General features: G+C 45.8%; 1 protein-coding gene across 2 annotated transcripts in view; it reads right to left on the minus strand.

Annotated features, from left to right (window-relative positions):
* Vps13d (vacuolar protein sorting 13 homolog D) overlaps window positions 1-25,521 on the minus strand; it is a 213,117-nt gene that overhangs the window by 173,221 nt on the left and 14,375 nt on the right. Inside the window, exons 3-20 of one of the 2 annotated variants that reach the window (XM_051173625.1) lie at window positions 24,827-24,904; window positions 22,469-22,659; window positions 22,292-22,372; window positions 19,201-19,317; window positions 18,264-18,368; window positions 17,248-17,418; window positions 16,750-16,850; window positions 15,615-15,783; window positions 13,521-13,622; window positions 13,151-13,352; window positions 12,463-12,642; window positions 11,769-11,899; window positions 10,856-10,931; window positions 10,274-10,444; window positions 9,120-9,250; window positions 6,716-6,848; window positions 2,809-5,019; window positions 1,278-1,429 (exon numbers count right to left, since the gene is read on the minus strand). In XM_051173625.1, coding sequence (XP_051029582.1) covers window positions 1,278-1,429; window positions 2,809-5,019; window positions 6,716-6,848; window positions 9,120-9,250; window positions 10,274-10,444; window positions 10,856-10,931; window positions 11,769-11,899; window positions 12,463-12,642; window positions 13,151-13,352; window positions 13,521-13,622; window positions 15,615-15,783; window positions 16,750-16,850; window positions 17,248-17,418; window positions 18,264-18,368; window positions 19,201-19,317; window positions 22,292-22,372; window positions 22,469-22,659; window positions 24,827-24,904 — 4,502 coding nt within the window. Of the gene's footprint in view, window positions 1-1,277; window positions 1,430-2,808; window positions 5,020-6,715; window positions 6,849-9,119; window positions 9,251-10,273; window positions 10,445-10,855; window positions 10,932-11,768; window positions 11,900-12,462; window positions 12,643-13,150; window positions 13,353-13,520; window positions 13,623-15,614; window positions 15,784-16,749; window positions 16,851-17,247; window positions 17,419-18,263; window positions 18,369-19,200; window positions 19,318-22,291; window positions 22,373-22,468; window positions 22,660-24,826; window positions 24,905-25,521 lie in introns of those variants that run through there. The other variant, XM_051173624.1, reaches the window with a different exon arrangement.

Here is a 25,521-nt window from a genome sequence, read left to right on the forward strand (position 1 = left end):
ACACCTAGGAGTCACTGACACCAACAGAGATAGATACATGTTCGTGGGTTACTTCAGAGCAACTGAAAGACAAACTCATGACCCACGGCAGCCTGACAGAGGGTCAACTGTCCTAAGATTCGGAGTACATGTGTTTTCTAACCTTTCCTAGTCCTATGAAATCTGAAAGGGGGAAAAAAAAACAACATATGAAAGAGACATACACAGTTCGCAAACACACACACACACACACACACACACACACCTGTGTGTGTCCCATCTGGCTCAATTCAATCCAGAGAGGGCAAGCCTAACTCTATTGAAAGGATCTGTCAATGGTCAAATCACACTGTTCTATAGTCTAGACCAAGTGTGTCCCGGGGGAAGGTGGGGTGAGAATTACATCCCCCTGGGAAAGAGCAACTGGCTTTTGGGCATGGAATCAGAGATCCACTCTCTTCCCCTGTGGCACAGGAAGAGAGCCACCGCCCAGGGGTCACATGACAAAAGGATCCCATGTTGCTGTGGGGATCCCAGTACCTGAGAGGCTGCGTCAGGAGAATTATGAATTTAAGTCAGCCTGGGCTACAGAGCTGTGCCTTGTCTATTAGAACAAGTCATCAACAACATGAACATGCATTGATGGTTATTTCCTTGAACCTACATATTTTCCTTCTAATGCTTAATATACATAAATATACACACATAATATATACCATATATACATAAAATATACATAAATATGTACCATTATAATCTGAGCATTATATACAATATAAATATAAAATAAATACAACACTGAGCTGAAGAGATGACTTAGCAATTAAAAGCACTTGTAGAGGACCCAGGTTCAATTCCCCGCAACCACATAGTAGCTCACAATCATCTATAACTCTAGTTCTACACAATCAGGCACCTTCATCTGGACTACTTGGACACCAGACACATACACGGTGCACTCCATACACACAAACACACACACACACAAAACAGCCACACACATAAAATAGAACTGAAATAAACAAAGGCAAACTATATGTCCCTAACCTGAAATTCAAATACCTGTGAAATCTGAAGCTTTCTGATAGCTGATACAACATTCAAAGGTTTCCAACTTAAGACCATTTCAGACTTCAAAGATCAGAGATGCTTGACTGATCATAAGGGCTTATAAACGTCCTGAATGCGCTCAGTTCCAAAAGCTAAAATGCATCAGGTCTCCGGCATCTCAGACAACAAACACAACCTGATTGGCTCTCAGCTGCCCTGACCTGATAATCAATCCTGTGTTAGTTTACCTGAACTGGGTTGACAAATTTTCCTTCAATCTTCATGATGCTGGCTGTCCCCAGGTCATCTGGACTGAGGGAGAAAGTCAGCTCAGACTCTCTCTCGATAGGGATCTTCTCCAGTTTAAACTGGATGGTGGTATTGTTGAGGATATGAAAGGCTGGCAGAAGGGAACAAAATGACAGGCCATCAACACTACTATCTGGTTTGTTACTGATGATCAAGTGTCCTGTATATAAAATAAAGCCCAGGGGTTATCTGATGGTGGGCCTGGCAACTGAGTCTATGACTGAGACCAAAAGTCACAGCAAGCAGAACCTCAAGACAAGTTTACACGAGGGGAAAAGAAGATATTTTCATGACATTTTCTGCTTGGCAGCTTCAAAATATGAAATAATAGCAAGGCAGGCAAAATGGCTCAAAGGGTAAATTAGAGCACTTGCTGCCAAGTCTGATGACCTCGTTTTCATCTCTGGAACCCCCATGGTTAAAGGAGAGGACCAACTCCACGGGGTGTCGTATGACCTCCACACACAGCAATGTACCATGTATGCATGTGTGTTATATATGCATACACACACGCACACACACACACACACACACAACAAATAAATGTAATTTAAAATGTGTGGATGGGAAACACTAAGAGTCAGTCCACGTACTGCCTTACATTTCTCTTAGCCATCAAAGCCAGTTTTCCAAACCTGACTGCCTCCTTCCTTAGCTTTCAGAGATACACACAGCCTTCTCATTAGACATCGTTCCAACTGAACGCTTCATAAGAACTGTGTGCTAAGCGTGGAGAAGAAGGAGTAGCCAAGCACAGGCATGAGTTTCCTCACCAATAAACAGTCTCTGGGACTTCCCTCAATCTGTAGCTGGACTGCTTGGGTCTAACCGTCCGCATCCAGAACACAATCATAAAAACACCATTCCTCAAACGTGTAAACATCATCCGTCCTTGAGTCCCGCACTGACCCAAGGAGAAAATGGCAGAGCAGTGAAAGGGTGCAACCAGAGGCCTTTCCTGTTTCCAGTAACCCTCGCGCTACCTTAGGCTGCAATATCTAACTAGGAAAATACAACTTAGAGCAAAAGAACAGAAACAGTATACAAAACGAGGTCACACTACATCCATCCACTGGAGCAGCTCTGGGAAGGAGCACTCCACCAACTTCAAGGGGCAACACTTCAAAGTACATCCATTTGTTTTCCAAGACCAGGTTTCTCAGTGTAACAATCCTGGCTGTCCTGGAACTTTCTCTGTAGACCAGGCTGATCTCGAACTCACAGAGATCCACCTGTCTCTGCCTCCCAAGTGCTGAGACCAAAGGTGTGCACCACCACCGCCCGGCTCAAAGTACATTCTTAATTTGTCCAAAGAGACAGTAAAACCATGTCAGCCTTCCATGACGCTGTTAAAACACCACTATGACTTTTTGCGCCTCACCCAGAGGTAACGCTACGAAGGGCTGGGTTGTTTTTAGGGACAAGTATACAGGAGCTGGGTTGAGAACCTTTACACACACTGCTTCTCACCTTGGCCTCTATGCAAAGATTCAAAGAAATCATGTCGTGTGAAGTGAGCCTCCTCCTGACTGTTGGCACTGGCAGACCCAGAGGGTGGGTAAAACGTCCGGCTGACTTCAGGCCCAGCACCGTCTCTGCCTGCCAGCCGAGTGCAATTCAGAGAATAGAGTTTAATGTCTTTGATTTCCACCTGCAGCCGGTCACTTCTGGACTCATCATCTCCTGCCACAAAATTCTGGATGAATATCTGTCCCAAGTGTCCCACCAGCAACTCGGGACTCCCAGGCCTCCGAGGGATAGAAACAACTGGAGACTCGATGTTTATATTCAAGATGAGCTTCACAGTGTCCGACCGAGGGGAAGGCAGGCCAAACCCGTAGATTTCGTTCTCCTCCAAGACAAAGGGTTCCCGGGTCTTCTTCGGGGTTTCGAAGAGTGACACCATCTCGCTGTACTCGGCAGTCTTGGTGGCTAATACTGTGGTGACTTTGGTGGCTGCACTTTTCAACATACTGCGAAAATTCTCTTCCAGCTCATCCATGGACAGTGTCAGCTCCTTCAAGAATTTAGGGGAGTGGTTATAGTGCAAGGATGCCATCTTGAGGCTCAGAAAACACTCCTGCTTTGATTTCTCAGCAAATGTGAACCCCAAAGCTTCTGTCAGAGCTGCATCTTCCGTCCTGACGAACACGCTTTCAAAATAGCCAATGTCGCTGACAATGTTCTCGTAGCCCACGGAGTTTCCGATGCTGACGACATATTGGTTCTTCGTGTTCTCTTGTGTCAGATCCATGAGTTGCAAACAGCCGAGGGAACCGCTCATGTCAAATGAGCTGCCCATCGACAAGTTCACTTTGGTGCCACCAATGCTGGCCGTTGCAATTTTCCTGCCCTGCCTCTCCCCATCGGCCATCCCCACTGTCCGGAGCAGCAGGAGGTTGAGTCTGTGGATCTCCACAGCGACCTCAGTGTTCTGCTCATAAGTCGACTGCATCGTGCCCTGTTCTCTGAAGTTTCTTTCAAGGTCAGCCATCAGAGGCTGAGGGCTCATGTCATCCTTCTCCTTAGGGAAGGATTTTTGAAGAAAGCCAATGAGCTCCACAATTGTCTCTGGGTTTAAGATGATATCCAAGTTATTTACCTGCAGGGAAATCACCTGCAGTGTACTGTCCAAGTTCATGGATGGGCACTCTGAACTCACAAACTGATACTCCAGTTTAATGAGGGACTCTTGTTCTTTGGAGAGAATTTTCTCCAGGGAAACACTAGTGGCCGATTGGTTGTTGAGGGCAGCCACGTCAGTTAGGAAGGCCACGTTAGACCCAGGGACAGGAGACTGCGCCCTGCTATCCCGGAGGCTTCCTGTGGGAATATCAAAACTCAGGTTCTTGTGTGAAGCCATCAGAAGGTCAAAATCAGCACCATAAGTCTGCATGGTGTCCACCAGGAGCAGCCCGTGAACAGTCAAGGAGACTTCAGCATCATATGGCCTCTTCACGAAGTGGGCGTTGGTGCCAAACACTTTGAGCACGGAGATGTAGCGGCCACTGCTCTCTACACCAAGCTGCATGCAGTTCACCTTGAATTCCGCTAGGAGGAGCTGTGACTCCACCAGCACCTCCCGTGTGTGCTGCTCCAGCATCACAATGCTCTGGGTCAAGTTCATTACTGAATCCTGCAAGCTTCCCCTCGGTCCTTCCTGGGGGAAAATCTTCTCTCTGATCTGGGTGTCAGAGGGTTTCACTTCGGATGTGGTGAGAAGAGCAAAGCAGTTCTTTAGAGCAGATATCTTGTCTTCATTGACGTGGATTTTTAAGTCTGGTAAGTTGCCTGAGAGCACAGCCCCTGGGTACTTGGGGTCTGATGTGTAAATCAGCCGACGTTCTAACTGTAGGTGGACATTGAACTTCTCCACCACGTGTGTTGGCCCCACATCGATGTCCTGCACACGCTTCCAGTTGTCTCTCACACGGCCCACCATGACCTGGAGGTCCATGAACGTCAAGGAGTACCTCTCATACATCTGTGTGCTCATCAGATGAGCCTGAAGCTGCTCCTCGCTGAATTCCACTCTGGAAAAGGGCGGCGTTTTCTCCCCGTTGCTGCTCGTGGGCTCTGGAGGTGGGGTGCTGGGAGGTGTGGCAAGGGGGGTCTTATATTCATCGTCACTGAACTGATTCTCTTCAGAAGCTGACCCATCCCCACTTTTCCTCCTAGAATCTTCCAGAAGGGAAAATGAAAAGACAGTAAGTAAAATGTTTGCTATTTCCTCCCTCCCTCCTTCCCTTATTACAGAAAGGAGGGCTGAAGAGACAGCTAGGAGCTCAGGAGCATTTTCCCAGCATCCGCATGACAGCTCACGACCACCTGTAACTCCAGTTCCAGGGCCTCAGATGCCCTCTCTGCCCTCTTCAGGTTCATACACACATATGGTTCATATAAACTCATATAAATATGTATTAAAAAAATAAAATTTAAAAAGAATCTCAACAAGTTGGAGACACAGATATAAAACCCTGAACTCTACCATAAGAAATACTTCAGTCCTTCAGAGGCAGAGGCAGACAGACATCACTCTTAAGTTCAAGGCCAGCCTGGTCTACACAGTCAGTTCCAGGCCTTTACCAGGCCTAAAGAGTGAGACCCTGCCTCAGATGACAGAGGTGATGATGATGATGACAATGATGACAATCCCAGCACTAGGGAGGCAGAGGACCAGCCTGGTCTACAGCGCTAGGTCCCTGTCTCATAAAACCAAAACTTAATAACAACAATAATAATAATGAAAAAGAAAGCTTCCACCAAGCTGAGATTTTTCTGAGTGGATGAAAATGTCAGGAATAACACTGTGTATCTTTGTACCCTGACACTAACAGGGCTGCTCACACAACTCTCCCATGGCGCTCTGCAAACTTAGACACACCTCCCTTTGTTGTAGTGTTTGTTCCTCTTCTATTCTTGTTCTACACAATGTCCTTGTCTGGCACGGAAAGGTGGAAGGAGAAAACCAACAGCACAAAATTTTCCCTAGCTGCCACAAATGCAATGTTGATGTGTGTGTGCGCACACACCACCACCAACAGCAGCAGCAGCAACATGGATGAACCTTGAAAGTACTCAATTAAATTAAAAAGGCAAATATTCCACAAGCATGAAATGTTTAGAACAGATAAACATATAAGGATTAAAAAAAAAAAAAAAAAAAAAAAAGAGCAAGGTTGGTTACAAAGAAACAAAGCAGAGGGAAGAGAAGTTAGGGGCTGCCACTGGGTTTAGATTCAGCCTGGCTGAACAGGACATTTTGAAATGTGAATTGTATCTCCTTAGTACTAAAGAAGCAACCCATGAGCCTGGCAGTGGTGGTACATACTGTTAATTCCAGGACTCCAGAGGCAGAGGCAGGCAGAGCTCTGTGAGTTCAAGGCCAGCCTGGTTCACAGAGCGAGCTCCAGGACAAGATCCAAAGCTACACAGAGAAACCCTGTCTCAAAAAAACAAAAAGAAAGAGAGGGAGAGAGGAAGAAAGGAGAGGAGGAGGACAGAGAAAAAGAGACGGCAACAGCCTAAACCAAAGGGATGGGTTGGTGGACTCTGAACTTTGGAGGTTTTTATTTGGTTTTTGCCCACATGCATGTCTGTATACCACATACACGCCTGGTACTCATAGTGGTCAGAAGAGAATGTGGGACCCCTAGAACTAGAATTAAGGATGGCTGTAAGCCACCATGTAGCTGCTGGGAACTGAACCCAGGTCCTCTGTAAAAGCAGCAAGTGTTCTTAACCACTGAGCCACCTCTCCAGACCCCAAACTTCAGAGTTTAAAAATGTTATGAAAACCCCTGCCCAGCTTTAGTTGGTGATGCTCTCAGACCAGTGCACTGAGACAGGTCTTTGCGACCTTACACTGACACTCTACCTTGGGTGTTGGTCAGGAGCATTCTTCCAAGATCTAAAACAACCAGCACAGGATTCTTGAAGGTGAAATCATCTGGAAATATCACCTGAGGGGCAGAAATGTCCAGCCGAACAGTCCACCGCTTACTTTCCTCCTGTAAAGGTAAAATAAAACTCAGTTGTAAGCCAGCTGTAACCCCAGAACTCAGGAGGCAGGAGGACCAAGGTTCAAGGCTAACCTGAGCTACTCCATTTTATCACTGCTAACTGTGACTGCCGAGCAGTTTTCTGGAGGTATCTAAACATTCCTGAAACCCCAGCCAGGATGCCAGTCCTCAGGACTATAACACAACACACTTACACTTGCTGGCTGGCAACATTACCATAGTTCAATGTTTGAAATAGAGAGAAAAAATTAGCAAATTACTAAACCGAGGAGTTGTTTGTACTGATTGATGATCCATAGGGTAAGAGGGCTTAATACTTTGTAGGATCATAGAAATCATGAAATACAAATTAAAGTTGAAATCAGAAAACTTTTATTTACTTATAGACACTGGTAATCATGAACTTTTACCAGGCAGCACTTGGGAGGCAGAGGCAGGTGGATCTCTGTGAGTTCAAGGCCCGTCTAGTATACAAAGGTATACAAAGAACAGCCAAAGCTGTTACACAAAGAAACCCTGTCTTGAAAAACCAATAAGTAAATAAACAAACAAATAAGTAAACTTTCATGCTAAAGTATCTTGAGGGAAATATATATACTTTCTAATATTTGTAACAGAAATAATACAGCAAGTCATGAATTGGTACATTGTTCTTTCTGATTAAAACTGGCTTTAATTACATGTATGTATGTAGTAAAGGCTAAGGGAAAACCTACTACTATTATTCTGCTAAAGGAACACAGCAATAAAATGACCCCTAATGTCACACTGTACCATAGTTTCGGCACATCACTGAACCCTCACCAGAGAAGATTCTTTTTGCATAGATGGTAATTAACACTGAGACCCACAACTGGACAGTGCAAAAAAGTGAGAGACTTTGGAGCATCCAACCCTAGAGAAGATGCCCTTCCCTAAGACTCAAGGGTCTCTGTGAAGGAGGAAGCAGAAGAAATATTGTATAAGAGATAGAAGTGGTGGATGGCTGCAAGGAAACAGATTCCCAGGCACAGCAGGACTGGTATCCATGGGAACACACAGAGACCATGACAGTACCCACTAGACCTGCCTGCACAGGTTGAAACCAGACAAAAGCCCATCGCTGAGATGTCCCACCCCCCAAACAAGGAGCTGTTTGCAACTGATGCTTGCTGGGAATGGAATCAGTTTTCTCTAGTGGAGTGTCACTGAGTGTCTATCACCCACTCCACAGTGGTTCATGCCCAAGAGCAGTAACCCAACACAAAGCAGACTCCATGGTGTGTGTGTTTCTTTTGTCTTGTCTTGTCTTATTAGGTTGTTTAATTTTCATTTGTTGGGTTTTATTTTGTTTTGAGATAGAGAGAAATAACAAAGTTAGATGAGTAGGGATGTGGGGAGGATCTGGGAGGAGTTGGGAGAACGAGAAATAATATGGTCAAAATATATTATAGGCAAAAAATTTAATACAAATTAGAGAAAAAAAAGAAAGAACCCTCTTTTTTGAAGATAACAGGAAAGCACTGATAGCTATAATTGATGCTGAAACACACACACACACCCCACAGGAAAACAAGATTAATACCCCCACCACAAGTCCTTAGGCATTTGACCTGGAACATCACTGCCAACCTTCTATCTACAACTGGTTCTACAGGGGTCTCAGAGCCACACTTGTCTAACAGCACCATCTAATGTCATGCCCAGGCAGTGCATTACCATGCCCATAGTCAGAAACTGCCTTTCTGGACAATTAAGCACTTCTTGGTTCTCTATCCACACAAAGTCACCACCACAAACCAAGCACTGTTCTACTGAAAGTATAATAATAGTAAGAAGAAGGTTCTTATGTGAACTATTGGTAGATTAGTTTTGAAGACGCATCCAGGCAAGTCTATAAAGTACCCTCAGAGCAAAGAAACCATGATCTGGTCAGCATTATTCATTTACTTAATTTAACCACTAATGGAATGCTGGGAGGTGGTAGCGCACACCTTTGATCCCAGCACTCAGGAGGCAGAGGCAGGTGGATCTCGGTGAGTTTGAAACCAGCCTGGTCTACAAGAGCTAGTTCAGGCCATCCTCTCAGAAAAACAAAATGGAAAAGACATGGGCTGTTGTTTTACACTAGATATAATTATGGATTTCCTTCTTTTGGGGGGGGGGGTTACCTAGTTGGCATAACTGATACGATCAAGTTTATCTACTACAGGTCATAAACTTGTCAGAAATTATGGTCACCTCTCCTGTCCCCAAACCAAATCACACAAAGCTACTTACAATAAAATCTCCCACAAGCAACCGGTCAAGAGTCTGTCGGATCTCAGCCTTGGTCTGCATCTTCAGCTTGTTATATTGTCTTCGAGCAGCTTCAGCTACCCTCAACTCAAGCTCAGACTGATAACCAAAACCTGCAAGATTGGAAAGGCACAAGACGTCAGAACTTGCAAGTAACTAGGCCAATAAAACAGTCACTCTGCTCTCACCCAGAATCTGTGGCCAAAACAGCTCTTTTTTTGCTTTGTTTTGTTTTGCTTTGCTTTGCTTTTGAGACAGGGTTTCTCTGTGTAGCCTTGGTTGTCCTGGAACTTGCTCTGTAAGCCAGGCTGGCCTCAAACTCAGAGATCCACTTGCCTCAGAGATCCAAGTGCTGGGATTAAAGCATGCACCACCACTGCCCAGTTAAAAACAGCTCATTACTCTGAAATGGCTCACTATACGACATCCAGGAGAAGGCAAGAGGGAATGGTGGACAGCCTTAAGGGCATGGGAGGTGCATGAGGGAAGGCCACCTAACTTATTAGCGTCCCTAGAAACATTTCTGAAAACTCCAAACTACTGTACTTCAAAATCATTATAAAGCAAAATATTGTATTGAAGGGAAAATGTCAGCCAGGTCACACATAACTATTGTTGATATGAAAAGCCTCACAACTTGTTAAAAGACTAAAGAGCTTCACAGTGAGCAAGGAGGAAAGAGGCAGAGTCTGTTTAACAAGACTCCCTGTTGTTCTCTAACTACCTCAACCTCCTTGGGAATTAAAGGAAGTCATAAGTGCACCAACACTGATACTTAGAGCCCTACAGTCTAAATCAAGTGAAAAACAAAACAAAAATAGATGCTGCCATCTAGAAAAAAAATCATCAAACATTCTACCTCAGACCATCAAGTTAAAACATCCTGGCTGACCAAAGAGACTGCTCTCCCAGGATGAAGGATGAAAAGGTGCATCCTAAAGGGACATGGGAAGGACACCGGCAAAGGACACTGACTCTGTATCCACACACAATCCTGCCACTCGTACAGCAGCTCTTGCCGCAATACCAGGTCATCCAAACGCATTACAATCTCGTCCAGAGCACCAGCAATGACCCAAAAGGAGATTTTTTTTTTCCAAAGGTAACATAGGATCAAACAAACAAAAAAAGTTAACCTGAGGTATGAACCTTTCCCTTGTAGAAAAAGTCTGCCACTTTTTTAATAGCCTGTGGGTTGTAGATGATGTTCAAGGGCCTCGTGCTGACATGTAGCCGCCTCTCAAATTGGCTGTGCACTGGGTTCCTCTCATAGAGCATCTCAAAGACTGGATTGTCTGGGTCTGCAGCTAAAGGAAAGAACAGAAGAGTGGAAAGCAGCAAAAACAACCACCATACCCATACAAGCCTGCAAAGCATTCTGGGAAAAAAGATATTTTCTAAATTCTTTCTAGTCGGTTCACAATTATGCAGATTTCCAAAATAAAGCTGAATGAGGACTGAGTCTAATTTTTAATAGGAATCATGACAGCTAGGCTACTGTATTTATTCTCCTAATGCAAACCAAGGCCCAGGAGCCTTGCAAAGCTACTCTAGTGACACCAGAGGAACACAGTCCCACTTGGAGAGTACCAGACTGCCTCCCTGCACAACATGGTTCTACCTGGCAAACCACTATGTACACAATAGAAATCAAAGGCTGCTGAGCAGTAATAATGATTTCTTTTAAGGATTGGTTTTAAGAACAAATGAAAAATTACCAGGGTATTGATCATGTCTGTCTGCCGATGCAGTTTGAAGGCCAAAAGACTGTGAGACTCTGCCAACTTCTTTCTGCTATTAAACACAGACAAAACAGGCTTCAGTGGGCAGGGGGGGACAGTGCACTGTCCCTTCCCCTTGCACACCTTGCCTTGCACACATGACTCAAAACCCCTTCACACCGAGTTTTACCACATCCATGCACTACTGGGCCATTTGCCTGAGCAGACAATATGCTGTGTGGTACCCAGTGCATCTAAAGAATTGTCAATGCATATTAAGTATTGATAAGCTTTTAAACTTTAAGTCCACCCTCCCACACTCTCTAAGAACATTCAAAAAGTATGGAATGGACAGAGTGAATGGGTAAATATTCAGCTATTTAGACTATATCTTTGACAGCTTAATAGGACTGACGATCCCAGAGCTGGTAAAGAATATTACATATGAAACTGAACACATATAAAAGACTTAAGACAGTTCCCTTTTGGATTCCTGGAAAGATGAGATTTCACATTAACAGTAGGTTGTGAGTATAGCTGTTAGACATGAGAAAGACTCAAGTGTTAGCCTGAATGCAAACAGCAATGGTGATCCTGGCTTTATTCCCAGGTAGACAATCACTTCCACAGTGGCTACAGCATGGAGAGGAAACAGGCAGTCACACAGGTCACCAACATTTCCCCTCCAACAAAGTCAACAAAGGTCCTAGTTCCACTGTCTCCAATGATCAAATGTCAACATCAACCTGGTTAACAGGACTTCTGATTTCCTAAAACAGACATGATATACCACCACCCAGATGTGCTAGCCACACCTCTGCAATACACACTGACACCCACATGTGCTGGTCCCCACATTACAATACACACTGACACCCATATGTACTAGCCATGCCACTGCAAGACATACCGGATTAGGGAAGACCAGGAGAGGAAACATGGTTCCTTCCGTAGCCAGATCTCGGAGGAACAATCCACCCAACCGGACTAAAAGCAAGGAGGAGTTTCTTCGAGGAAGAGACTCTGCTAGAAGTTTGACATCTATAGAAGATAAACAAAAGAGATGGTATTATGACCCAAGGCCTAAGGTGTTTTATGCCTAGAAATAGTAGATATATTTTACAGAGAACTATTTGACACTAGGAAGTAAATTTTCCATGAAATTTGAACACACACATGCATGCATACACACACACACACACACACACACACACAAATGCCCAGTCCACTTGTGGGTGGCCCTGGGTATATAAGAAAGCAGACTGAGCAAGCCAGAAGGAATAAGCTAGCAAGAGATGTTCCCCCATGGCCTCTGCTTCAGGTCCCGCCTCAGGTTCCTGCCTTGATTTCCTGTGACGACCATCCTCTCCTCCCCTAGTAGAGTTTGGTCAGTGTTTTCATCACAGCAATAGAAACCTAACTAAGACAAATCCCTTGGTGACCTCATGACATGGGTGTTGGGGACCAAACTCGGGTCTCCTGCCAGAGCAGTGTGCACTCTTAGCTCTGAGGCATCTCTCCAGCCCCAACTTTTCTCACAGACGCTAACTGCCATGGGTGATGAAAACAGATGGCCTGTTGACTCTAGAGGCTCTCGGCAGTACCTGAGAACTCAAGCTGCATGAACGCGCTCTCGCTGGCATGAGCAGCACCCTGCTCCTTGTGCAGGAGAGTCACCGTGCCCCGCTGGAGCTGCACGTTCAGTTTGGCAAAGACGTGATCTCGCTTTGTGTAGGTGTTCATACACGAGGCATCCACAGTGGGGTCAAAAAACTCCTCGGTGCCTACAAGGCAAGGGAGAACGAGCTTAAGAGAAAACATGGAGATCAAAGAGCAAGACACCCTGACTGAGAAGATGCTGCTGAGCCAGGTTTCCCTCCTTCCGGCAAGAACCCAAAGACATGGGGACTATAGGACAGCGGCTACCACCCACATGCGGCTACCAGGCAGCACCACACATGTGGCCAATTCCGCTAGTGCAATTTAACTTAAACAGTCCCTTGTTTGTATGGGCTCACAGTGGCAGCACAGGACTACAGTAGGCCTCTAGACTGGAATCAAGTCACAGAATGTTTGTGAGCAAGCTCAGATTTAGTTCTCTGACAACGGCTGCCACTCACATCTGTCCGAGTGTCCTCCCTCTACCTCTGCATAACAGGCTGCTGTCCAAATGTCGTCTCCCTTGGTTAAGTCTAGAAATGACCTCTCAAGCTGTTGCACAAAAGCAGGACATTTAGCGCCTAACCCTTCACTCTGGCTGAGAGAGCGGGTGCAGACAGACTCCCAACGTACCCAAGATCTCTTCAGGGGTCCAGTGCTCATGTGACTCGGCTGGCAGTCCCTCCACTGCCTTCCCCTCAGGGCTCTGCTGTCCATACCAGCCTCCCCACCCTGGAAACCAGGACTGCAGGTACTGGAGCATCCCACTGCCTCCGCTGGCGTCCGGGTCACCAGGTGAGGCTCCTGGAGAATCAAACTGAGGCTCTCGAAGACTCTGTAATCACAAAGAGGCAGATATGAAGACCTACAGACAGATGTGGGCTGGGCTGTGCCATTGGTTGCCACTGCCATGTGTCCCACACAAACGTGAGCATATTGATACTATAGTGAAGGGCTCAGAGTGCGCTGGGACCCAGTGACCCCTCCTAAACAGACTCCTCACCTCCGCTAGCTCCTCCTGTTTGTGAAATCGGTCATGAACCAGTTCTCGCAGAATCTTCAGTTCCTCAAAGCTCTGTTCCTCCTCAATGCGACACATCTCCTCCTGTTTGGGACAAAATGAAACCCGGACACTGCAGAGCTGCAGGAAGTGAGAACCTTCACACCAGGTGGTGGCGCACACCTTTAATCCCAGCACTAGGGAGGCAGAGGCAGGTGGATCTCAGTGAGTTCGAGGTCAGCCTGGTCTACAAAGCAAGTTCCAGGACAGCCAGAAATGTTACACAGAGAAACTCTGTCTCAAAAAAAGAAATATCTAAAAAGAATAAATAAAAGTCACAATACATTGTATGAAATTCTTGCCAGGTGTTGGTGGTGCACGCCTTTAATCTCAGCACTTGGGAGGCAGAGGCAAGAGGATCTCTGCCAGTTCGAAGCCAGCCTGGTCTACAGAGCGAGTTCCAGGACAGGCTCCAAAGCAATACAGAGAAACCGTGTCTCAAAAAACAAAAAACAAAAACAAAAAGAAGTGAGCACCTTCATCAGTACACTAGCCCCAACACCTCCCTGAAGGTGAGAATCAGTAACCATTGACCAACACCTTGGGAAGCTGCCTCTGGCTTACAAGGGGTCCCCTACAATTCAGCAGAGGTTACTTGTTCTCAAAGAACCCCTAGAGCTAGTGGGAGCAGGCAGAACAATGAGAACACACTTGGGGGGGGGCGTGGCTGCCGAGTCACCCTCTCACACAGCGCTGACACAGTCACAAGCCACATTATCATTCACTGTCCCCACCTTCGAAGAGGAAGCTGAAGGCCCAGCTCACACAGTATGGGTGATCTGGCACTAGCTCTCATCTGCACAATTAGCAAGGGTGTGGTCATTTCCACGTGCTTTCCACTAGTTAGTAAACCGCAGTAGTGACAACTATTCTGTCATTTTCTTTTTTAAGAGAGTAAGATCACCCACCCTAAATAATGCCTTGTTTGCTAACATTAGAAGAACACATTGACAGCGCCTGTCCACAGCTTACAGAGCTGCTGCTACTTGGCCACCTCAGCACTCACTCAGACTCTTGCTTGTAGTACCCTGACTTTGCCTTCAAGAAAAGCAATCAGAACATCTATCTATCCTTTCCACAAGGTGCCTATTGTTGGTAGCCATGTCAGACACCGCTGAAGACAGCAATAGGCGGGTGAGGGCCATGGCCTCAGCATGCTGGCAGGACGGGCCCTGGGGACCATCCAGGGAAGCACTGTTCCTTTTTGTTCACAAAGGTCCCCTAGAGGAATAATCCATTAGAAATTACCCGAACCAAAACACAAAGAACACTCTGAGCCATTCTCAAAGGCTGGACAGTTAAGGGTTAAAATAAAGCATTCTCACTGCCTTCCCTTTCCCGGGGGCGGAAGGGGTGGGGCCAGGACAGGGATCCAGCAGGGCTGCTTCTAGGTGTCTAGCCTAGAATAACTCAGACAGGCTAACAGCCCTTCTCCCCTCTGTCACCCACTCTGGCTTCTCTTCTACCACCAACAGTCAGCCGAGGCAGCTAGGATTATAGAATATGTAGGCCAAAGGCCACAGAAATTACTTACAGACTAACAGTTAGACTAGGTGCAGGACTGGAAGAGACACTGGTGACTCCATGAGTCTCCCTGAACTGCGTGCACAGAACGGCATACTGTACCAGGAGAGGCATGGCAGGGCTATGGCCATTTCTGCTTCCTCCTACCTCGTGGCTCTTCTCAGGGAGCTGAGGAGGGTGAAGGAAAACACTTCTGGCCGAGATGAGGCTCACTACCTTCCAAGGAGTTCTCACTCTAATGAGCCCAACACTAGCCTATCAAACTGTGTCCCCAGCAGGGACTTTGTAACTTCACAGACTCAGCTTTTTTATTCAGCCTGTGAGAAAATAGTCTTAGCTAAGACTGGTGGCTCATGCCTGTAATCCCAGGACTACAGAGAATAGAGACAGAAGTATGAGGAGTTCAAAACCAGCCTGAGCTACATAGAGTCTGAGGACAACCTGGGCTACATGCAATGCTGTCTCAAAACCAAACAAATCAAGAAAAAAATTATAAGCAAGCAGCCCACTCACCTTGTCATCTGCAGACAGCACACCTCCTTTTAACTTGTTGAAATATCTGTCCGTGTAAAACACAGCATCTCGGGCACGATGCAACAAGAAATCCCAGGTCCAACACTTCCTCTGCTCTCTGATCTCATACAAGTTAGCGTTCAAGGCAAAATACCACCATTCTCGACAGCTGCAACAATCGTGACAATGTGTTTGTTACTCCTCCGAATAAAGCCACTACAATGCTGCGGGCAGCACGGCAAGTCACCACGGACTTGACCACTACAGATTTAACTGAGTTTCCAAGGACATACTACACACACATGACATCTTTAAAAAGGTTTACATGTCAGACCGGTCAGATGTATCACTGTAACATGAAGAGAGGATTTATAGGGCAGGAAACATGTCAGTAACTATGAGCACGTACTGAGGCTGGGCATGGTGGCACAAACTGGGAGTTTGAAGACAGTCTGATCTAAATAGTAAGTTCCAGAACATCCAGGGCTACATAAGAAGACTCTGTCACAAACAAATAAAGCATATTGTCCTTATGGAAGACCAGAGTTCAGTTTCCAGCAACTACATCAGGCAGCTCACAACTGCCTTTAATTCTAGTCCAACCCGATGCCCTTTCCTGGTCTCTGTGGGCTCCTGCACTCATGTGCGTACACAATCACGTACACACATACAAATGTAACTTAAATTGAAATATATTTTTAAGAAAGAGGATTGATGCTTGCTCTGTCAGAGAGCACGACATACAGAATGTGGACCCAACAGACCGGAGGACAGAGAAAAGGAAGCTTGAAGAGTGCAGCAGAGACTGACCACACACCAAATGTCCCCAAGCAATGGCGATCTGCTTGCTGAGAGACACCAAGGATCTTTTCTAAGAGTGGATCTTACCTCAACAGAGATAATCAATAATGACAACGGACACTTCATGCCCCTTTTGTCCCCGATATTATTTCTATTTCCTCATAGGTAACACATTCCCACATTTTAAAACTGAAAACTAACTGTACCAAAGTTAAGCCGACTGCCCCTTTTTCTGCAGTCATATGTGAAGGACGGGGAGCCATATTTCCGATCTATGTAAGGAAATCATGCTGCTGCAAGATGCATTATGGGTAACATGCAGAGGTGCCCTTACTTCTTGGATACGGCCACTTTTGGTTTCCACTTGCGGAATTTCACCTGCCTCTCCTTCCGCTCCAGCTCCTTGAGGAATCCCATGATCTGCCGGTACTGTAGCTTTGTTAGAGAGTAAGAGACACTAGATGAGGATGGAATTGGTTCTTCGTCTCAGTTAAGAACTAGATCTAACTAGAACACCTCATTCTGCTGAGCTGAAATCCAGTAACCAAAGCATTAGCATGAGGCATGCTCCGTCAGCTACTTAGTTCTCCTATGTTCTTTGCTCAGCACTTACAGACACCAAATCAAGTCGGAGGGTGGTGGTGCACACCTTTGGCCCAGCACTCGGATCTCTATGAGATCGAGGCTAGCCTGGTCTACGAGGAAGTGCCAGAACTGGTGTTAAAGCTGCACAGAGAAACTCTGTCTCAAAAAAAAAAAAAAAAAAAAAAAAAAAACACCAAATCAAATCCAAAACTAAGTGGGGGTCTGAGCCTCTGGGAGGAAAATGTACCTGGGACAGCTTCAAGGGAATAGTCTCCAGCTGAATGTCACATTCAATCCGAGGGCTGTGCCGGGACCTCAGGGGCTCCTTGGAGCAGTTTCTTTTCAAGAGGGCAGATGCGCACACAGGCTCTAGGATGTAGTGGTGACTGCGGCTCTCCATGCTTCTGGCCATGGCCTCCTGTGTCACGAGAACATTGGCTCTACACAGCCAGCCTTCCTTCTGGCTGCTGCCTTCTACAACACTGGGCATTTAAGCCGAACGGTCACACTAAACCATGAGCTGTGCCGTAGCTTCACTGCTACCCAATCCAGGGAATGCCACCTGGCATTGGAGAAGTGAATCATTTTCTTCCACTTCACTACAGTACCTACAATTTCTTTATGAAAAAACTAAGGTAAGCTTTTCCTTAGTCCTTCCCAAACCATATCACTGTCTATCCATCTAAGTGTCTTAAAGGGATGCCTCCACAGTGATGTTCAAGGAGAAACCCCAGCAGGCTGGCCCCTCTTTAAGAAGCTGATCTGCTGCTTCTTAATCTTCATGTTCAATCCCTATTGGCTGATAAAATTCCAACTTCAGTGTGCCACAGGCACACAGCAGTAAGAAGCAAGGGATTAGATACAGACGCATCTTGCAAACAGAATGTTATTAGCCAGGTGTGGTGGTGCATGCCTTTAATCCCAGCACTTGGAAGATAGAAATAGGTGGATCTCTGTAAATTTGTGGTTAGCCTGATCCACATAGTGAGTTCTAAGACAGCCAGGGCTATACAGACAGACCCTGCCTCAAAAATACATAAATAAATATTAAATTAAAAAAAAAAAACAGAACTTCACATGAAAAAGACAAAACATCCACATACTGAAGTTCAAACCTACAGACACAAGAAACATCTCAGGCAAAGACTCTAGACAGAAGATGCTTGTAAAGGAAGAGCACAGGGGACCACAGCCTGCAAATCAGGGTCCCCACACCATGTGGCTTTAGTACCATGTTCCACTAAGGCCCTGGCCAGAACATACCTGTAACTCCGCCTGAGGCAAATCCCCCAATAGAGTGCAATCGACATCCCAATAGACACCAAACTCAGCCACATCTAGTCTTTTTTTCCGCATTAGTTTCTGTACCTGAGGGAGAAAGAGGCAACATGATGGTGACCTTTTGTCTCCGCCATATTTGTTGTTCGCTCAACAAACTAAATGTAAAACCATACACATCAGGCACTCTGCAAAGGATAAAAGACCACAGGAAGACAGGACCCTCTCACACAGCCCAAACCCCATCCATGCAAGACCTGGCAGCTCACGTCTTTGATCCTAGTACTCAGGAGGCAGAGGCAGGTGGATCTCTGTGAGTTAAAGGCTAGCCTAGTCTATATAGTGAATTTCAGAACAACCAGGATTACAAAGTAAGAGCCTGCCTTAAAAATAAATAAATAGACAAACAAAATCAAAATCCACCAGCTGGCAACACCAACATGCGCAAATATTTTTAATTACTTAGAAGAAGCAGTGAAAGGATGCTATGAGCAAACAAACAGAAATATCACTGGGCAGAGCAGGGTCAAAATATCTGTAAATCTCTGCCAGGCAGAGGGGCCCATGACTTTACTACCTACCAGCACGTGGGAGTTAGAGGCAGGTGGATCTATCTCTGTGAGTTCGAGGCTAGTCTGGTCCACAGATTGAGTTCCAGAACAGCCAGTGTTACACAGAGAAACCCTGTCTCAGAAAAAAACAAACAAACAAACAAAAACAAATCTCATACAAGGAACTGAGTCAGCACAAAAGGCCTGCTATCTTCAGGGGAAGGAACAGTGATTGTTTTTCTTAACTAGAACTCTAAATGGCAGAGAAACAGTAATGGATACGTGTGCATGAACACTTTTGAGGGGCCAAGGGCAGACCCCAGGGCTCTGGCCAGTTTTACTCTTGGTCTGTGGTCAGATCTCATACTCACAGGCTCATTTGCAGCGTTCTGCATGGACACGTTCTTAATGCAGATGCCAAACGCGAAAGGATGAGAGGGATTGGTAAGACCATCTTCAAAGCGCAAATGGACATCTTGAATCTTTAACTGCAAAGAGAGAAAAGGAAAACATTCAGCTAACTGCCGCAGGTGGAATCCTATCAGTGGGGTCCAACCACAGAGGGCATCTGCACGTTTCCAGTGTGCTGAAGTTCCAAGGGAACACAATCACAAACCACTCAAGAATGACAGTTCATTGTCATACATGTTATCTGAGGAAGGCTGCAATGCTCCCATCAAATCATTCCAGAAGTCAATGTAAACATTTAAACACAGGAATGCCAGGGGCCAGAGAGATGGCTCAGCAGTCACACAAGCCTAGCCACATGAGTTCAATCCCCAGAACCCTTATAAAGATGGAACAAACACTCACCAGAAACTTGTCCTCTGACCTCTGTACACATACTCCCCACACACATACAAAACGGAGAGAGAGAACAACACCATTGAATCCAGATAATTGGTTTTGCCGCTCTTGTCTCTGTAGGAAGCTTAGCCCAACAAAACCAGCAAGGCACATAAAGGTCTGTGTGAATCTCCACATGTGTTTATTTCTTCTCCAGCATGTGAGAAAGAGAATGTATTCCACTTCAGTGAATCAAAAACCAGTAATAGGGGCTGGGAGTAGCTCAAAAGTAGGGTGTATATTTATCATGTGCAAGGGCTGGGGTCAAGCCCTCAGCACTACAAAAAGGGAAAAAAATATACACATATGGTCAAGAAAAAAGAAAAATATGTACACATGTTCAGCATCATTAACCATTAAGAAAATATAAACTAGGTCAGGGAGAAGGCTCAATGAGTAGGAACAATCATTTTGCAATCATAAAGATCTGAGTTCAAATCCCCAGCACTGCACAGAAGGTCAGAAATGGCTGCACTTGCCTGTGATGCCAGCACTAAGGGGACAGAAACAAACAGATCCCAGAACCTGGATCAGCCTAGTCAAAATAGTCAATTTCCAGCTTAGGGAGAGATCCTGTCACAAAGCAAAAAGGCAGACAGTAATAGAGGAAGACACCTGACATCCTGCTCTGACATCCACAAACACAAGGGTGTCACCTGCAAATGTGAGTGCATGCCCAACACATATAAACACACACTCCACAGAGAAGGAAAGAAAAAAGAGAGGCAAACAGTGAGTCATCACTGTATTAACATGACTATAACCAAAGACAATCATGGTATTGAGACCAATGTGGAGAAACCAATGCTTAAAGCTGATGCCAAAATCGTAACCTGGGCCAGCGAGGTGGCTCAGTGGCAAAAGGCACTTGCCACCGAGGCTACTGCTCTGAGCTCCATCCCCACACCTCAGTGGTAGAAGGAGAAAACCAAACTCTTCAAGCTGGCCTCTAACTCCCAAATGTACACACGCACACACACACACAAATAAGTAAATAAGACGTGGGAAAAAGTGGTGGTGGGAGAGCCAGGCAGTGGTGGCGCATGCCTTTAATCCCAGCACTCAGGAGGCAGAGGCAGGGGGATCTCTGTGAGGCCAGCCTGGTCTACAGAGCGAGTTCCAGGACAGCCAGGGCCGCAAAGAGAAATCCTCTCTGGAGAGACAAAAAGAAAGGCCGTGGCAGGCACTCAGCCCTAAAGAAGAGCATCACACCCCCACCCCCACCCCCGAGGCTCAGGAAACATCGAGAAAGAAGAGACAAAAAAAATTAAGACCCAGAGGATGAGGCGTGCAGGAAGACACGCTCACCTGGCTCATGGCCCGCTGCAGTGAGCTTCTCTACCTAAGACCTGCACACGACCAGCAACACCATTCCTGTGATTGCACTGCAGAGAAATGGCCTCCTGGTGCTTGAGGAAGACACTTCTGGGGCCAGTAGATAGTTAGGCAGGTAAGGCAGCCAGGGTGCCTGTGACCAAGCCTGATGAGTTTGAGCCCCAGGATCCACACAGTAGAAGAGGACCACAGGTATCTTCATACCTCCACATGTGCCTCCCACCCCCAGAAAACAAATAAATGTAAAAACAAAGTTTTATGAGAAAAAATATTTGTTGTAGAAAACATATATATACACCTGCACATAAAGCTATACAAACATACCACATGCACAAAATCATAATATTTTCTTTCTCTCTCTCGCTCTCTCTTTTTTTGTTTGTTTGTTTGTTTGTTTGTTTTGTTTTGTTTTTGTTTTTCAAGACAGGGTTTCTCTGTCTAACAGCCAGCTGTCCTGGAACTCATTCTATAGACCAGGCTGGCCTGTAGCCGAGGCTGGCCTCAAACTCACAGAAATTCACCTGCCTCTGCCTCCTAAGTGTTGGGATTAAAGGTGTGCGCCACCACTGCTTGGCAATAATAACATTGCCCTCAAATGTATCACTCTTTCATCCACATTATGAAACTAACAACTTCAGATCATACTTTTGGGGAACATAGCACACACTGAACACATTTGGCCTGAGTTGTCTTGACACTGCAAGAGAACCCTAGAGACGTTCGGTATGGGCTGCCTTGTGACAGTCAATGAATATTTCATCCCCTATCCTAGTCCTAATGATCAAACACACAGTCCCAGCACTGCAGTGCATCCAAACTCCATAAGGTACCTCAATGAGAGGTCGGATGCCTTAGTGGCCATTCATAGTTCACAACACACTAGGCAATGGGGACCCCGCCTCTCCCATTTTGCAGATGAAAAAACTGAGACCAGAGAGATTAAATGACTTGCCCTGAAACCAGTCATGGAGGCCTAGGTAACCTGGCTTCTGAGGTGATAAATCCTTTAGCAAGTAAGATTCCAACATCTAACACTAAAAAAGAAAGTGGGGGGGGGGGTGTGAAATGCAAGTGCCTACTCACACTTTCTTGCTAAAGTAAGAAAGACCTGTGCCTGCCTCGCAAGGCAAGACTTGCTTTTCAGGTTTTTCCTTTGTCACAGCCTCCAAAAGGGCACACCTGAGCAGCCGTAAACCCACAAGAAAGGAGCACTCAGAAGCGAAAACACATCTAAGGCTCAGAAACCCTTCCTGTGTCCTCAGGAAGGTTGGCAGGGCTCACCTCAATGTTCTCCACGATCCTTGTGACGACTGAGGCAGTGACAGAGTACCAGTAAGGCTCCCCCTTCTGCTGCCGCTCACTCTGCAAGGGAAAGAGCCTCGTCAGCACAGGCCCGCTCTGTACTGTTGGGGAGGGCACAGGCGCCCCTAAGGCCCGGAGGCTCTAAGCCTTGCTTGCCTTCCATCTGTCCTCCAGGGCCTGAAGCAGGGCTTTCTTACGCTCCCTCTCCAATAGCTTCTCCTTCTCATCGTTGAAGTCCTGGATTTTCTCAGGGGCACCAACTAAGTGGAGGCCGGAGATGGAGATCACCCAGGGGTCCACATGTGGGCGGTAAAAGGGGATCTGGAGGGTCACTTTCCCAATCAAGCCTGGAGAAGGAACGTCCCATTAGACACCTGTACATTTTCTAGCTCCCTTAACACTGATTAGTTTTACAATTATTTATTTTATTAAAAAACAAACAAACAAAAACCTGACAACTATGACGGTGCATTTAAAAAATGCTGAGGAGACAGAGGCCGGAGGGCCACAAGTCCAAGGCCAGCCAGGGTGATACCTTGGGGTGGAGGGTTTAGCTCTGGTAGAACACATGCCTAGGAAGTGCAAGGCCCTGGATTCTGTCCTCAGCACCGGAAGAAAAAAGACAAAAATCGCAAAAACAGACAGCAAGCCACAAGTGGTGGAGCATGTCTATAATCCCAGTACTCAAGTGGCTAAGGCAGGGGGATGGCAAGTTCAAAGCCAATCTGGAGCACAGAGTGAGTTCAAGGCTAGTCAATCAGGCTCCTATGTATGTGAAACTAGTGTTAGGGTAGGAACTGTACGAGCTAGATCACAATAAACAATTAATTAAAAAGAACCAGTTATAATGAAACTGGAAACTGTCTTTTCCATATCAAATATAAATTATCTACTATGCAAACACTCTTCCAACTGAACCACACCTTGAATTCCTATGAGGTGTCTTCCTGCCCACAGCACCCACCTGCACAGACCCTTCCTTCCCATGGCACCCACCTGCATACACCCTCTACCTGCACACACCCTGACCACAGAATTCATCTCTTGTTAATTAATAATTGGCTGATTAACAAGTATGTGTCAGGAGTTTCCATGTTTACATATTTAACCCTGAATATACCCATCATAAACTAAAACAGACAATATAGCATAGAGATAAAGAATCAACCCAGGTTCAGAGCTACCTGACCTATAAAAGGATACTTATTGCCCAACTTTGTCCATTTTAGCCAAGCCTTTAAATTTAACTTAATAAAAGCAGGTCACTGGACATGGTGGCACACACCTTTAATCCCAGCACTTGGGAGGCAGAGGTAGGAGGATCTCTGTGAATTTGAAACAAGCCTGATGACACATAGCTGCAGGTCAGAGCTACACAGTGAGACTCAGCCTCAAAAAGCGAAGTATTTTCCTTTGTATGTGGTTGAGGAAGAAACCAAGGCCCTTATATATTCGTGCGTGTACAGCAAGGGCCCTACACTGATACAGCCCCAGTCCTCACAATGATGTATCTAATGAGTATACAAATGACTAATTGTCTAACCCAGTAGTTAAATTAAGAGTACTGGGGGACCGAATACTTGTTGTGTATGTACGAGGCTCTTGTAACTGAACTTATATGCCAGTCTGAATTAGTGCACAGTGGCAGCTATTTATTTGGCTTGAGACGGGTTGTGTACAGCCTATGCTGGACCTGAAGCCTGACCTTCCTTTTGCTTCCCAAATGCTGGGTTATAGGCATGCTCTGCCATGCTGGGCACAGTGGTGATGCTGAATGAGTTTGCAAGAGGACACAAAGCATTCTGACACACAGAACTTTACATGTCTTACTTACTTTTTGTAAGAAACAAGGTCAAGTTTGCTAATACAATATTAGAAAACCATCAATTTTCCCCACAGAGCTTCTCTTAATCCTTCAATATTTGAAGAATTTTCTTCTGGAAGTAACCTTGTCTGCATTCTTGTAGCTTTCAGATTCCTATCTGTCAGTATATTTGCTGGTACTATGTATGCATGCACATGAACATACACGAATAAATAACTGTAGAAAAAGTTTTTATACAAGATTATAAATACTATTACGATCTTGTGGTTTTCTGTGTGTGCAAGGGTGTTTGTGTGTGTGTGTGTGTGTGTGTGTGTAATGCTGGGGATAGAATCCCACACCCTGTTCATGCTAGGAAAGTGATCTACCACTGAACTAATCTCTAGCCCTATTCCTTGACTATTCTAAGACCAGGTTTTGTTGTTTGTTTGTTTGTTTGTTTGTTTGTTTGTTTGGGACAGGGTCTCATTGCATAGTCCTGGCTAGTCTGGAACCCCCTATCTGGACCAAGTTGTCCTAGAACACACAGAGATCCACCTGCCCAGGTGGTGAGACTGATATAAACTGATGTGAACTTTCAAACTTCCTGTCAACTTTCTGGTCAAGCAGAGACCAACTCCAGGGCTTTTGATTCTCCTGCCCCGAACAGCTTCATCTCCAAACCTGCCTCCCTCCTTGGCTCCACATACCAGCTTTGACTTCAAAGGGCAATTCCAGTTCTTTCAGAGCATCCTTCTTTAATGGGAGGTTTTCTAATTCAACGGCACCTAAAACAAAACACCACAAAACATTCATCCACCAATCATAGTGCTATTGGCTGTGCACAGAACACTGAAGGGTAAGGGCCATGGCGATGCCACCACTAGCCTAAGAGTTCCGACTGTAGTACTAATCTGACCACCCACTCTGAAACATACATGACAGCTGAGGCGCAGCAGCCAGGGGCGCTTAGGCAAGACCCTAACTAAGTCTGTAACGGGCCAGAGAGTAAGTATTTTAAGCCTTTAGATGATGACAATCGCATTCCTTTTTAAAGATTGTATTACATGTATTTGTGTGCATGTACATGTCATGTATGTATCACGTGTAGCAGGCAGTCAGTGGACAACTTGCAGGACTCGGTTCTCTCCCTCCACCGTGTCTGTCCCAGGGAATGAACTCGGGTGGCCAGGCCTGGCAGCACGCGCCTTTACCCACTCAGCCCTCTTGCTGTCAATTGCCCTTTCTTTTCTTGAATCATGGGTCTCACTGTGTTGCCCAGGCTGACCTCAAACTTCTGGGCTCTCATACTATCCTCCCATCTTAGCCTTCTGAGTAGCTAGGACTAAAGGCATATGCCACTAAGCCCAGCTCATTTATTTTTTCAAAGAAGGTTTAGAAATGT

This window comes from Phodopus roborovskii, unplaced genomic scaffold, assembly GCF_943737965.1.
Source record: "Phodopus roborovskii unplaced genomic scaffold, PHOROB, whole genome shotgun sequence".
Lineage (NCBI taxonomy): Eukaryota > Metazoa > Chordata > Mammalia > Rodentia > Cricetidae > Phodopus > Phodopus roborovskii.